The 15,120-nt window shown below is 43.5% G+C and overlaps 1 protein-coding gene across 1 annotated transcript in view; it reads left to right on the forward strand.

The window, feature by feature from the left end:
- CTNNA1 (catenin alpha 1) overlaps window positions 1-14,716 on the forward strand; it is a 121,371-nt gene extending 106,655 nt beyond the window's left edge. Inside the window, exons 14-18 of the mRNA XM_059825178.1 lie at window positions 1,649-1,759; window positions 3,278-3,459; window positions 4,244-4,349; window positions 10,522-10,656; window positions 13,503-14,716. Coding sequence (XP_059681161.1) covers window positions 1,649-1,759; window positions 3,278-3,459; window positions 4,244-4,349; window positions 10,522-10,656; window positions 13,503-13,790 — 822 coding nt within the window. The 3' untranslated portion in view covers window positions 13,791-14,716. The remainder of the gene's footprint in view (window positions 1-1,648; window positions 1,760-3,277; window positions 3,460-4,243; window positions 4,350-10,521; window positions 10,657-13,502) is intronic.
- Window positions 14,717-15,120: the final 404 nt, after the last annotated feature.

The raw sequence follows: 15,120 nt of genomic DNA on the forward strand, positions 1-15,120 counted from the left end.
GCCAGGAATCCTGACGTTTCCCTTTGCGCCGCGTCTCTGATGTCAGGGTGCCACGGCTTTATTGCAGCTGCCAGCAGCTAACGGCAGCTCACTGGTGACACATCAGTGACCTATAAAAAAGTTAAAATGTTAGTTATTTGGTGTCCAAAGGGCTGTGAGGTCTAGAATGTATTTAGGATAAGAGAGCCATCCAAATGGAGATGCCAGGCCACCACTTCTCCAGGGCATTGTCTCAGACTGGACCACAGGAATAACCATTTTCGCAGTGGGATGCTGCTAAGCTCGGCTGGGACAAACAAGCTGTTTCACTTGAAACTTGGTGCGGTGGCACTTGTTCTTTACAGGAACCAGAAGGAAAAGTCACTCAAACACTGAATTTTTGTGTTTATGCAGTGTATTTTCATAACTAAAATCTTACTGTATCTGTAGGTTATTGAAGTAAAGCTCTTTCCTCTCTGATCACCCCCAGAGGAGTTTTTGCCCTTGATGCCAGGTTGAAAGGCAGAGTTACACTTTGTTGTTTGGGATTTGGGATGGATGGGAAGAGAAAGGGGGCTGGAGAATCATAGACAGTTTCTAAAGATGCAGCAGAACTGTTTTCTTTAATTTTTAATACTTTTTTTAAAATATTGATACACTGAGCTACTTATTAGTATACATCCTTATGCCTATTTTGTGGATATACTCTGTTCTTCAAGGCACGGAGAGGAGATGGTGGCTGAAATACCCTAGGTCTTGATTGTCAGCATGCTCACCTTTGCTTTTTGGCAACTGTTTTGCATATCCATCTTTATTTTAGCTGTATCACGAGATGTCTGTATTGGGAAACAAGCTTGTAAAATTCAAATCATAGGAAAGGAATATGAAGAACAGGGACTTTATTTGCATCTTATCTGTTAATCACAATTTATTGCATTTATCAGTGAAGTTCTTTGTTGATCCAGCTCTGCAAAATAGTCATGAAGTGCCACTCTAGGCAAAGATGTAGTATTTTGACAAACATGCTGTTTAAACTTGATAAGCTTTATAAAAAGTTTGCCAGCTATAGACTGGCAGCAGCAAAAATAAATCCTAGGCAAGCAGGAACTAGGTCAGATGTGTTTAGCCTACAGCATAAAAGCTGGCCCTTACTAGCTAAAAATTTTCAGCTTTTCCTGGGGGATAAGAATAAATTTCGATATATTTTATCTGTTGTTAATTTAGTCGGTGCTTTGATTCATAATTGTGCTAAAGACGACGTCTGTGGTTTTGAACCAGGCCTTAAAGCTGTGTGTAATTTTAGCTTCAGCATCTCAAGTGAAGCTTTTACATTCAACCAAGTTGCAAAAATACTGTTCGTTTTGCAAAAACTTTATTTCTGTGTTTCGAATCCTGAGTGCATCGGTGTCCTGACAAGTCTCAGATGTTTAGTTACTGGTAGGTAATTTTGGGGATCCTTATGGTGTTTTAACATGAGCAGTCAAGGATATATAATCACATGTGTTCACAAGCTGGATACAGTCCCTCTATTTACCTTTTTGTTGAAAACATGGAATAATTTTTACCTTCACTTACTTCCATTCTCTCTGCTTGAAAAACAATATTCTTGTTGATTTTTGAGTGCCATGAAATCTGTTGTTTGCCTCTGACTGAATTACTCTTTCCTCAGACTCCTGAAGAGTTGGATGATTCTGACTTTGAGACTGAGGATTTTGACGTCCGAAGCAGAACAAGTATTCAGACCGAAGATGATCAGCTCATTGCTGGACAAAGTGCAAGGGTAAGGAAGAAATCTTAGCATTATAAAACTGCGACCTGCCTTCAAGAAACAGTTCGACTTGCTTTGAAAATCCAGGTTAAATTTTTTGCGGGTGGTGGTGGAAACATTGGATAGGAAAACTGGCATTCTTTTGTTGCCAGTTTTCTTCTGAAAAGGCGGTTAAGTGAAATGCAGCATGTGTTGGTCTGATGGGCGTCAGAAACATCTGTGTTTTGTTTTGGATGTTCTGAAAGATCAAAATCCTTTTAATACAGGTGAACTACTTTATACTTTGACATCGCAGACCTTGTAGGCACTGTCATTTAATTAGGTGAGCTCCTGCAGGGAGATACGGGGCAAATCATTCCATTGTACTAATGTTATTTTCAACAGGCAAATACTAAGTTTGTGAGCAAGAAATAGATAGCTCTGCAGTTCAGGCATTTTTTACAAAATGTCTTCTCACGCACTTGTTGGTGCGTGTTTGGCCACTGAGCATTTAATCAAGACAAAGTTGAGAGGAGCTCAGAAATGAAATCATTTAAACTAACTGCATTTCCTATGACTGTTAAAAATGAAAGCATTGATAGGCAATATATAATCATTAATAGGTGAAAACTTAAAATCAGTACATTGAAGGAAAAACAGGCTTTTGGTATTGTTTTTGACATGTCCCCTTCTGGATCAATAACAATTTACACTCCTGGGAAAGTGCCACGAAAGATTTTTGTGAAGGCATGAAACCAGGCAAGAAGTAGTTAGGCCTTATTTATCAAACTTCTGCCACATTGGCTTTGGAATTACACTAACTGAGAGTATTTTTTATGCCCTCCTTCCTTGTACAGGCACTCTCTATTCCTGTATCCCTCTCTCCCCTTTTATTTAAATGCAGACGTTTCTAATTTACCTTTCAGCACGGCTGCTGCCAGAGGCTTTTTTGTACTGAAGACTCCTTTTCGCCTGCTCCTGGAGGCCTGAATGCTCCTAGTATTTATGAAGGCAAGGGCATTGAGTCTCATACAGGCTGTAAAACTAGTCTAATAGATTTTATTCAGGAGTAGGCACATACTCTTTATTTTCACTTCCCTCAGTATGCATGTTTCAAAATAGTACATCTAGCTTTTTGCAGGAAAGAGACTCGTAATATTTCTTCTGCGCATTGCAACGCTGAAAGATACCCAAGTGGAACTTCCTTTTAAAACTCTGAAATTTTGTAGAAAAGGCAAGTCCCTCCTCTTCATGCAGTTTTTCTTTGATGGATGGTAGTATCTGGCAAACTTGTTTGGTGTCTAACAATTTTACCATGCAAATGCCCGTGTTTCAGATGTCAACTTGTCTTTCTGGGCACTCTTTCTTAAGAAAGACCATAAACTTTGGTTCAAAATGGAACGAAATGGTTCTATAAAGACTCTAGGCAGAGGATTGCTATTAAAGTTTTATCCCCCATCTACATGACTTAAATTGGTTACTAGTGAAATGTTCCAAAAAGCCTTCTACAAGTGGTGGCATAAGGCAATGTGAGAAAACTCTCTCTTTCAGGCTATCATGGCTCAGCTCCCTCAAGAGCAAAAAGCTAAGATTGCTGAGCAAGTCGCAAGCTTCCAGGAAGAAAAGAGTAAATTGGATGCTGAAGTATCAAAATGGGATGACAGCGGTAATGATATCATTGTTCTGGCAAAACAAATGTGTATGATTATGATGGAAATGACAGACTTCACCAGGTGAGTCTTTTTTATTTGTGCACACACTACCTTCTCTCAGAACTGGCTGGGATGCTGATCTTTCAATGAAATATTTTGCAAGTACTCTTAAGAGTCTTACTACTTATAATTTCCTTTAAATGTTACCCTATTAAAGCCTGTGTATTAACTCGGGAGATGCATTGCTATGCAGTGACTGGGTGGTAATAACTGTTTAAATTGATCTGTAGATACACAGCAGTTATTGCCTGTCTGTCTTTCTTCCTTTCTTAAGGGTGATTTTTGTCCCAAGGAAAATATATATAGAGATATATTTTTTTATTTTTGCTCAGTTCCTTAGAACATTAAATTCTATGGGCTTCTTGATATTGCTATACTGCAGAAATAGCTCCTAATACAGTTATTTGCAAAAGAAAGAGAGGGGTTTTGATGCCTTTTAAATTCATTTACCAGATTTTATACAACAGTATTTTTTAAACTTGATGTTGCATTCCATGAAAACTGCAAATCTGTCTTCTAAAATGTTATCTCTTATTATTGTTAGGTTGCTTAAAACAGTAAAATTTAAGATGTTTTTATTCCTAGATTTAATCTAAATATCGGGAGGGGCTGGAAGGGTGAAACTGTCTTGAAAATAAAGGTGCTGTAATGGTTGCACCTGCCTGTTTCTCTGCAGCCTTCAATTCCGTGCAGTCTGGGTGAGGAATCTCTTCCAGGGCTATATGGAACAGGATGAGTAAAGCAATATATAGTTCACTCTTCTGGTTTTCTGGTGCTAAAAGGAAGACTCTGTTCTGTCTTGCAGAGGTAAAGGTCCACTGAAAAATACATCAGATGTGATTAGTGCAGCCAAGAAGATCGCAGAGGCTGGGTCAAGGATGGACAAGCTGGGACGGACTATTGCTGACCATGTAAGTCACAATTCATTTTCATAAGCCTCCAGCACAAATGAGCAATAGGAGATCTTTTAGTACTGCAGACATGATGAACAGAAGAAAATGTGTTTAGTTTGGGGGGTTTTTTAACTGATTTTTCCAAATTTGCTGCTGGAAAATCCTAGCCTTTTCTTTCTAGCTGTTCTTCTGCCACCCTAAGCAGTGTAAGCAGCTAAATATGTCCAGCAGTAACACTCGCAGCTCCTTGGCTTAAATCAAGCACCTACAATTCTAAGGTAGCAATATGCCAACACTGCTTCATGTCACATAGTATCTAGGCCAGTTTCTCTAACTGAACAGGACTGAAACTGAATTCATGTCTCTTCTGTCATGCTCAGAATATGCCTAATACTTTCCACAGCAATGACGAGATTGCATAGGCAACACCATAATTATTGCACAACCTCTAATATTATTTTTGAGGCAGCTTTTTAATAGTAACAATTTTCAAATGCCCCATAGACTGGATGGTGAGATTGTCAAAACTCTCTAGTACTTTTTTTCGTTGTCCAGTCAGAGTTGATGAAGACTTTGAGCAAGGCATGTAGTGACCCGAGCGTTTTCTACACTGTCCCAGGCTGTTGTGCATGTTGTTGGCTATATGTACAAAGGTATTTGAAAAGAATTCTATAGGATTGAACGAGTATGGGCCAGCTCGAGGTTTTATGCAATGCATCTGCCTGTCCTGAGCCACTTCAGAAACTGGGTTGGGCCAAGCAAAAGCGCCTTTGGTCTCAGTCCACACCCAAATTGCAGAGAGACATCAGCATTAGTAATAATATTCTGCCTTCAAGAGAGACCCTGAAATGCAGGTAGGTTAAGTCTGAGATGATGGACTAAACTTTATTTTGTACAGCTGTCGCTTGCTTTTCAGTCCTTCTCTGAATGTAAAATCATAATGCAAGGTTTTAAATGAAACCGTGTCACTTTGTAAGTAAATCTTTGTAATGCAGATCTCTCTTTCCACGTTACATCCAGAGCATATTGTCTTCACCCTAATTTATTAATGATGCAGTGAGAAATGTTCGATGGGGAGATAAAGTTGAAAGGTGCTTTTTAAAATGGGTCTCCTTGCTGTAGCATTTTGACAGCTGTATTTCTGGAAGGATCAGGTGTGCTGCTGCAGTAGGTAAACGAAGCAAGGAGCAGTTTGTGTTATAGATCTCGGGGGATCTTGGGCTGAAGGTTTACAATGCTTTTTTCTTCTTTAATTCACATGTTTTATGCAAACTTGGTATATGGTTTTCTTCACTGAGCCATTTCAAAATATAGAAGAAAACTAAATGGCTCCTTCTAGTAGAAGTAAGGTCCTTAAAAATGTAAAAGATCAAGCACATGTTTGAAGATAAATATGAGCAGGACTGTACAGTTAGTCATTTTGACAAGAATGTAGCTTTTTTTTTCCGACTCCGTACTCTACTAACACTTTCAGCTTGCATATTTCATTAGATATGCTTACATACTCTTTAGAAACTTGTAGTGATCTGTTAATGTAGAACTACCTGACAGTTACAGAGGACGTACAATGCCACCATTTCAGCGGAGCACTAATGCCTTCCTATGCCTAATGTGGGCTTTTAACAAATGGATGGGGTTTTATGTCCTGTTCACCATGTGACACCGCGTGAATCATGACCCCTCGTGTTAGTGTGTCAGGAACTCCTAACTGCTGCAGTCAGGCAGTTTTACAGCACATTTCCTTTGAAACCATAAAAGCTATTATCCAAGGTATTTCATGTCTGTTGAAAAGTGTCTAGCCATCAGCCGGCAGGTTTTCCCAAAGGTGTTCCATCTTTCGCTCAAAGCAGCAGTCTGCTTGTTTTGAATGGAGGAATATGATGAAGTTATGAGTACAACACAAATGAAAATGATTTGCAGCAAGACAATGATTGTCCCTATTTTTTTTTTTTTCAGTGTTGAAATACTTACAAAGCAAAAGAAAAAATCTGTTGCTTTTTCTCTTTAATAGTGGCGGGAGGTTGTATCAGTATCTGATCATTAAATTGAAAGGAGCTGGGGGGAAGCGTAGGGGTCACCCCCCCTTCCCAGAAAAACGCTCCAGCAGCAGGCTCTTGCTGTCGAGGCTGGTCCACGCGCTGCGGAGGTTGGTCCGGGGCTGCGCTGCGGGCACAGGATGACGGCTGTCCTGGGCGACAGCTGCTGGCACGCACGGCCACGTGCCTGTCCTGCCGCGGTGGCTGCTTCCCCTCAATGCCTGCTTTCAGCTTCTCTAACCAAACAGGTCTGAGCCCAGCTGTTACATAGGGCTGGGGGGGGCATTTTATTGTCAATTATTGTTACCCTAAACTGGAGATACAGTGGGAGGAGGTTTGGGAGTGCGGTTGCTTGCTTACACTTACCAGACACGTGGGGGTTTTGTGCTGGTCTTAATCAGCACACACAGTGGGTGAGCTCTTCTGTCTTTCCCTGCCCCTTTTCTTTGCAAAAAGGGAGAAAAAGGTGATTCTGCTTCTCTGCAGGCTCAGCTGGGGCGGTAGGAAGCGAATGTGTGCGCATGTTTGCTCTGTCCGGGATGGATCCTGGATTTGGCTTGGAGCAGCCAGCTTAGCTGTTGCCAACAACCACCACTGAGTCTGTGGCAGCATCTCATTTTGGGGGGTTTGGGGAGGTGGGGGTGTCCCCCAACACACATTTGTTTCTGTCTACGGTGCAGCTATCTGCTGTGACCGTGGTGTGGGAATCCTCCCAAGCTAGCTCTGCAGATGGGTTTTTTGGTGTCTTTGGCTGTTGTAGGTTAATACAATAATGTAATCTTTCTTAATCAGTGTTGAAATTGTTGTCTTTTGGGGTTTTGGGGTTTTATCTGAGTGTTCCTGCGTAGGAAAAGACAGGGCTCATACAGGCATCTGCAGTGCCTTTTGTTGATGTTCCTTTTTATCTTGTGTTCCATCTCTATTCAAACATCATCTGTCTTTGAACTGAATTCTCTATTCCGCTCATAGAAATAGCACACGCAGTATAGGATGTGGTTTTTCCAACTCACGTCATGTTGATATATACAACGAAATAATACTTCCTATTCCACTCCTTCCCCCACTAATGTTTTGCTCCCTCCTTCAGCCATTGGTAAACATGCGGCAGCCTCTTTCCTTGAGAGTGTCTTTCCTTAAATGGTTTCCATAAACTCGCAAGCCATAAAGTACCTTGAATTGTTTAGCGGTCCTTCTGACGTGCTGTATTGTGCATTTGTCAACATTCAATTCAATCTACCGCTGTGCTGCTTGTTCGCTTTGTTAGACGAGCTGTTTGGGAGATGGAGAGCTTTTTCCAAAATGGTAATTTCAGCTTTTCATTAGCTCTTTGGCCAATGCTATTTGTGGACCTTCTCTAAAACATCTTGTACTGCTGACTAATATTGATTAGCTTAAAAAATTAACCTGCAAGCTTTGCTGCTTTGTTATTCACCGTTTTCACTTCACTGATGGAAGCAACGTGCCTACGTAAGAGTTGCAGATACTTTGGGTGTTGCATCACCTTCCTTAAGACTAAGAAGGTGATTTCTGTTAGTTTATGGCCACACCGGGTCAGAATTCCATAAAGCCATCCAAATCTCCGTAGCCTGTGTTACACAGCTTGATGTGCTTGTCCCAGCTTGCCAAAAATTCCGTTGCAGTGCGTTGTTTGTAAGTGTGTGTGCTGCCTTAGGTCACGGCTCAGCAGCCTGCCGTACAGAAGCATCTCTATATGCAACGTATGGTACAGCTGATTTCTCTCTGCTGTGCTGAAATACCACATTGGCTTAAAAAACCCCGCTTCTTCTGGCCCTGGAAGAAACAAATGTGTTTATTAGGTACGCTCACCTTCCTTTCGGAGTCAAATGTCTGTTATGGCAGGTCAGTTACTGTTGTGAGAAGCAAATGCCCCATGTGAATGTGACCCCCTGTTCGTACGCCGCTGCTTGTGCAACACGACGGTCTGTTCTGATGCAGTCTCCTTTTGTGCCTTTTATGTATGGGGAAACTTTGGTTCCGGCTTCCATCTTGTACAGCTCGAGCTGTAGCTAAGGAGAGAAGGTCTGCAATGAGAATTAGGGTTCAGACCCTACTGCTGACACCCAAGAGGGGATTTTTACCTTGCTCTGAAAAGAGAGGAGAGGCTGTGTGGCCGTAAGCAATAAACCTGAGCTTGAGTGAAGCATTAAGTAGTAAATTGGGGCCACGTTCAAGATTATTCTTCCAATCATACCATGTCCATTATGAATCTTCATTTGATGGTCCATTGTACAGGATCAGGGTACTGGATGAAATGGGGTTTTGCTGTGAACGGGGGTGTGTGGAGAAGAGCTCTCGCAGACTGTGCAGCTCGCTGAGTCTAGCAGGGTCTGGTCGGTGGGAAGAGCAAGCAGGTGCTGGGTGAAGAGAAGCGAATGCTGCTTAGAGCAAGACTCTTCTCTCCTTGTCACATCTAACACTGGTAAATCACTGCGACCGCTCGTGCTTTTTGTGGAGCTTTTGGTGCTTGTCTGGAGGCAGCCGGTGCCCGGCTTCTCCGGGACAAGCCGCTGGTCTGGCAGACCTGCAACTAACTCACTGCCTGGAGCGGAGAAGCAGAGGGTGGTGTGCCCTGCTTGCCCTCAAGTCAAACTAAGCTGTGGGGCTGGGGAAAAGCATTTGGATTTTGTATGTGAGTGCGTGTGTGTATGGGATGCTGGAAAGCTTGCATTTAGTGATCGGGGACTGTGTGCCAAGACCCAGGATGCTGGAGATGTAAGGAGTTTCTGGATGGGGTGCAGCCTTCTAGGAAGGATGGAGATCACTGCAGGGTCTGCCTTTGGTCTGCCTTTGGTCTACCAGAATATGACCTGTTGGACCATAATATCCCTGGCATCCCTATTGCAATAGCTTCTGCTGTCATGAATATCTCCAGACCGGTTTAAAATCTGTCCTTTTGGGCACTTCTTGCAGGACCACCAGCAACATCTGGAGGTCAGAGCCTGCCCGGGTAGTATTTACCCAGTTGTGAGATGTTTGGTTCCCCATGCTGGGGTGCAGGCAGCTCTAGGTGCCCCGCTAGTGCTGCATGCCCAGGGCAGGAGCGTGGCACACATGCCCTTGGGTTTATTCATCAGCAGCATGAGCGGCTGGAGGAGTTCAGTGCGTGCCAGCTGCTTTATTCACTGCTCTTCATACAGCCAGAGCACGCCAGTAGATCTGAGATGGCCTGTTATTCTTTGGAGAAGCGATGCTGGCCACCATGCTCGCTGCCATTTTTAAAGTACTGCAGGACTGGCATGGGTAGTAAAAGGCTTCCCGTAGCCTTTTTGTTTTATGCTTGCAGATCCCATTTTGGACTGTGGCTGCCCCTCAGCAGGGCTCCTCTTGTTTTGAAATCCAGCGTGAGACCGGCTCATTAATCATCTCACCACTCGGCTCTGCAAAGCAAGGGATGGCCCTTCGTTACTGTCCGAGAAAACAGCTTTCTGAACTGCACTGCAGTTTCTGGTACCTACGTAGTCTTTCAGTTGCAAAGCTGTAAAAGTTACTTTTATCTTACAGATGAGTGCTTCGGCAAGCACTTTAAAAATTTTATTTCATGCCTGGTGAGGAATCTAGTTTCTACATTGCTAAGAAACGGGAGCAGAAGTCAGGAAAATACCTACTGTGCTGGATATAATTGAGTAACTGCCAGGTTTATCATTTCCTAGCTTAAAATACTTAAGATGGGAAATTGAGGCTGGATTTGGTAACATCTGCTAGTTGCAACTTGAAATCTTGGCTGTCGAATCATTCCTGCTGCGTCCTGTACAGTGTACAGGAAGGACCTTTTGTAGTTAACAAACCTGCTCTGGAAAGGTTAGGTAGTCCTCCACCTTCTCCTCTTCCTCCTCTTCCTCCTCCTCCTCGGGAGCTCAAGGGCAGCTGTGCAGCTGAAAGGATCCCAGTGATTTTGTCCAGCAGCTGCCCCTGTGTTCTGATAGCCCCTCTTTATTACTTCTGGGTTTTTTATACGTATTTAGTGATGCTCATGTATTGCTCAGTTGTCTTTTGAAAACCAAAGCTCAGCAGAAAGCGGAATAATCCCTGGAGCACATTCAGTATTACAGAACGGAATTGTCTGGTGTCTCCCTAAATGATTTCTGTTCCCGTTTTTGTGATTGCACAGTAAAGCTTCACCTTTGTTTTTCCAGTGCCCCGATTCTGCGTGCAAGCAGGACCTCCTAGCCTACCTGCAGCGCATCGCGCTGTATTGCCATCAGCTGAATATCTGTAGCAAAGTGAAGGCTGAAGTTCAAAACCTCGGAGGGGAGCTGGTTGTGTCTGGGGTATGTATGAACTATGACATGTCCGGTTCATGCGGTTTTTCTTCCAGGGGTGATAATTATTCCAAACTAAGCTTTTTTGCTAAACATTATAGAATATAGTCAAGAGATTTTGGAACATTCAGTCAAAGTTTTAATGTATGCAAAGTTTATAATACTGCCTGCACTGCCTCATTGTTCTTGGAGGAAACACTTACTGTTTGAAAGGGGGGAAAATACAAATACAGACTTCACTTTTCCTTGCTCAGCTGTGTTTGTAGACAGATTCACTTTACCTTTGTGTAATCTACTGGTTTTCCAGACTGTTTTTCACTCTTAGGGAGGTTAAATCACTTTAATCAGCATAGCTAAACCTACCCCATGTCTCTGCACAGCCTTGGAACATGCTGGGGTCCTGTAGTGCTCCAGAGATGTTAATATTTCAAAATAGCTGTGCCCTGAAGAGCGCAGGGATTTTTAGTGGCTGCTTGGTTTTATGACAGCTGAAAGCTGCCGTAGGCCAGTCTGCTTCCTTATTCTAGCCATTACTTAGCAAATAATTTTTTCACTGTAGTTCATGAAATGCTTCCTCCTAAGAGGAATCTATGTGACTGATATTTGGGGAAGGGAAGTAGAGCTAAATCCTTAGTTTCTTCTGGCATACTCTTCCTTGCCCTAGCCAGGTATGTTTGATCACTGGTGCTTTTGCCCATCCATGTCATGACTGAGGTTTGAAGAAGGGAACAGAAATGGCTGATAGTCCAATATTGCTATCTGAACCCTTAAAAGCAAATGGAAGAAACCTTGCCACCTTCTGCCATTTAGATATTTCAAATGCTTAAACTTATTAGCACATCTTTTTTTTTCTTATCCCGCAAACAAGCTAGAATTGTAGAGCGAGTGCTTCGGGACAGCAGCAGCTGAGGGAGGTCTGCAGCAACCTGCTGCAGAAGCAGTGGTGGTGACGGACCGCACTTTCGTAAGCACCTTGGCAGGGGAGACGGGCTTCTCTGCTGCACCTCCTAGTGCCACCAGCCCCATGTGCTCAGATTTCCAGCACAGCGGAGCCGAGTGATGAGATGTAATGAAACATGTGTTGCTGCGCATCTCTGTTGCATGCCTGATGTCCTATTAGCTGGAAGGCTGAAGGCATCGTGCTGTCAAAGAACTAGATGTGTCATTACGCAATAATACTTACTCCAGGGTTTTACTGCAGTTACTCAGTGTCTTCGGAATTTACATACCCTTCTGCCATAAATTAGTTATATGAACAGGCTGGCATCTGTAGTCTAATCTCCTGGTTTTATCTGTTCTCCACGAATCTGTCCGCTGGGGCTAAATATGGCCAGTAGTAGTGTTAAGCTTCTATCAGATTATCGGACGGAGACCTCTGCCAGTCCAGGGCCTTCACCTGTCTAAAAGTAAAATTCTCTTCAACGTTAACGTCCTCCCCCATCCATATCCCGCAGAAATTTTGTGAAAGCAGAGCTATAACCAAGGCGGTAAGTGCTTGCACCCTAAGCAATCTACAATTCATTTAGAAAAGTACCTCCTTGCTTTCATTGCATTTAATACGATTCTTCCTGCTGTGAAGATTCATGGGAATAGTCAAATGCAATGCAAGCGTTTTCCAGCGTGATGACTGGGGTGAGGAAAGCAGACGACGCTGGTTTGCTGGAGGGCGCAGATCAGACCTGCCGTTGTGGTATCAAAACACAGCGTGATTCTCAAAACACAGCGTGGTCTCTTCTCCCAAGTGACAGTGACAGGACGAGAGGAAATGGCCTCAAGTTGCGCCAGGGGAGGTTCAGGCTGGATATGAGGAAAAATGTCTTTGCTGAGAGAGTGGTGAAGCACTGGCAGAAGCTGCCCAGGGAGGTGGTGGAGTCACCATCCCTGGAGGTGTTCAAGGAACATGTGGACATGGCCCTGCGGGACATGGTTTAGTGGGCATGGTGGGGTTGGGGTGATGGTTGTTACAGGTCTTTTCCAACCTTAGTGATTCTGTGGAAGGAAGATACCAGCACCATAAGGAAAGCAACCAACCTCCTGCTCAATTTATTTCGCTGCTAGATAAGCAGTGGCTTCAAGGTTTTTCCCAAAACCTTCCTCAGATGTCTACAACACTGGAATTTAAGTTTGTAGAGGCAGCTGAGCTCTTGAGTAAGCTTAGTAGGATTTCTTGGGCAGAAATCCTGCCCAAGACCGAAACCCTGCCCAGACCATTTGGCATTCACGAGCTCGAGGTCCCACCCCGAGCAGGGCACTGGCACCCGGAGCAGTGGGGTCCCAGCTGCCGTCACCACAGCAGCCCTCCCCGCTCTCTTCCACCCTGTCCCATTTTTGGTTCTTCGTCTTTGCCACACGCTAAAGCTTTGGCAAATGCATTTCTTTTCTCGTTTTAATGCTCTTTTAAATCGGGAACCACCCGGGCAAGGGCTCCAGGCCTGGCTGAAGATGCAGTTGTGTTCCATTCCGATACAACTTAATATCCTAGACTGATTTAAATATTTATTATCAGAGATTAAGATATTACTACAGCTTTATTAATTTCATTAGCGAGTAAGCTACTGTTAAAGCTTAGTCACAAAAGCAAACAGCAGCATACAAATCTTTTCAATTGCCATTAATACGGAAAAGGCGCGGATCGTGGGCAAACATTGCGCTTTTTTTTTTTTTGGGTGGCACAAGCCAGGATTTTACCGCTTAGTGTCCAAAGAAAAATACCGCCTTGAATTTGGAACCTCAGATTTCAAAAGAAAACCCGGAAAAATCAGGTTTCAAGTGCTTTTACACCCCAGGACTATCATGTTTTCTGGAAATGCTGTATTTGTGTGGGTGTGTAACGCTTGCGTTTTACCGTTTGGCAGGTGGACAGCGCCATGTCTCTTATCCAAGCAGCCAAGAACCTGATGAACGCGGTGGTGCAAACCGTGAAGGCTTCCTACGTGGCGTCGACCAAGTACCAGAAGTCCCAGGGCATGGCTTCGCTCAATCTTCCCGCCGTCTCTTGGAAGATGAAGGCTCCGGAGAAGAAACCCCTGGTCAAGAGGGAGAAACAAGACGAAACCCAAACTAAAATCAAGAGAGCGTCCCAGAAGAAACACGTTAACCCAGTGCAGGCTCTCAGTGAATTCAAGGCGATGGAGAGTATTTGAAGAGAGGTCTCTGTCTCGGTTATTTTTTTCTCTAGCCCACTACTGCTACTTCCAGAACTTTACTTTTAATATTCTAAGGATTTTTCAAAAGTCTACTATTCCTCAAAATGTATTTACTTAATATAATTTTGATAACTTTGTTTCGATTACGTGGGGAAATACTCAAATTTATAAGTCCTATCAATATAGCTTCAGCCTGCGGAAGTGTGTTAATTTAGATTGCTTTTAGACTTCAGGGGTGTGTTTCTAGCAGAAAATTATTTTGTATAATCTTGCTTTAAATAAAATATTCTGTAACCAAAGAGGATTTTACAGTAACACTAACGGTTAACACTAATAGTTGAATCATGCTACTCGGAGACTGCAGTTTTTCATTGTGATCAAGAGGGGGAAAATTAGATCTTTTCACTCTAAAAAAAATTAATTAAAGTATTGTATGTATTAGTGCATTCCTGCTGTTGGGGTGAAGAGGGAACAAGCTTTGTACCCTCAGAGGAGTCTGAAAATACAGCAAGCGCTACCTGTGCTGCCACAACGGTGCGACCACAGCTGGAAAACATCTGGAAAAGCTATATACCCTTGCCTGGGGTGGGTTTTGCTGGGGGTTGTGTTTGGAGACATGCTTGGGTGGTGCCTGGTTATGTGATGGTGCTTTTCCTGGCCTGTGATAGAGCGGTTTTGCCAGGCGGGTGGTTTCCACGCGTGCCGGACCTACGGGGCGCCGAGGGGTTCCTTTGCCACCGGCCATTTCCGAGGGGGTTTCGCAGGCGTCTCTGCTGGGGGAGCACCCGGAGCAGATCCAGTAAAACGTACAATCATGGAGGCGGCTGATTACTTCTGTATGACACCGGACGGGAATTTTAATGCCTGGTTACAAATTACTAATGTATTTTGCTGCGGGACACTAATAAAGTTGCTTTTACCAGCCGGCGTATTGTGGTGCTGTGAATGGAACGGGCTCAGCCCGCCCCTGCTCCCCCTCCCCGGCATTCAGATGCAAATCGGCTTTGTACTCATTTCTCATAATTGCTCTGCATCCCGCCTCGGGCTTCCAAAGGCACCCAGCAAATAATGTTTGCTCAGGCTGCAATTTAGACTATACATTATTTGTGATAACTATAGCTACAAGGTATAATTTCGCTGTCTTATTTAAATTTTATGAATTTCAGTGTGTATTACACGTACCAATAAAGTCCAGTATTCGAGAAGAAGTGCTTGCGCAGGTCAAAGTTGCGTTCGCTGTTTCCGTAAAGCATCCATTAAAATGGAAAGCAGCCTGTTCTGTAGTTAATGATTTAAACCGCATCTAAATTTTCGAGCCGATCCTTGG

Source organism: Gavia stellata, chromosome 16 (assembly GCF_030936135.1).
Source record: "Gavia stellata isolate bGavSte3 chromosome 16, bGavSte3.hap2, whole genome shotgun sequence".
Lineage (NCBI taxonomy): Eukaryota > Metazoa > Chordata > Aves > Gaviiformes > Gaviidae > Gavia > Gavia stellata.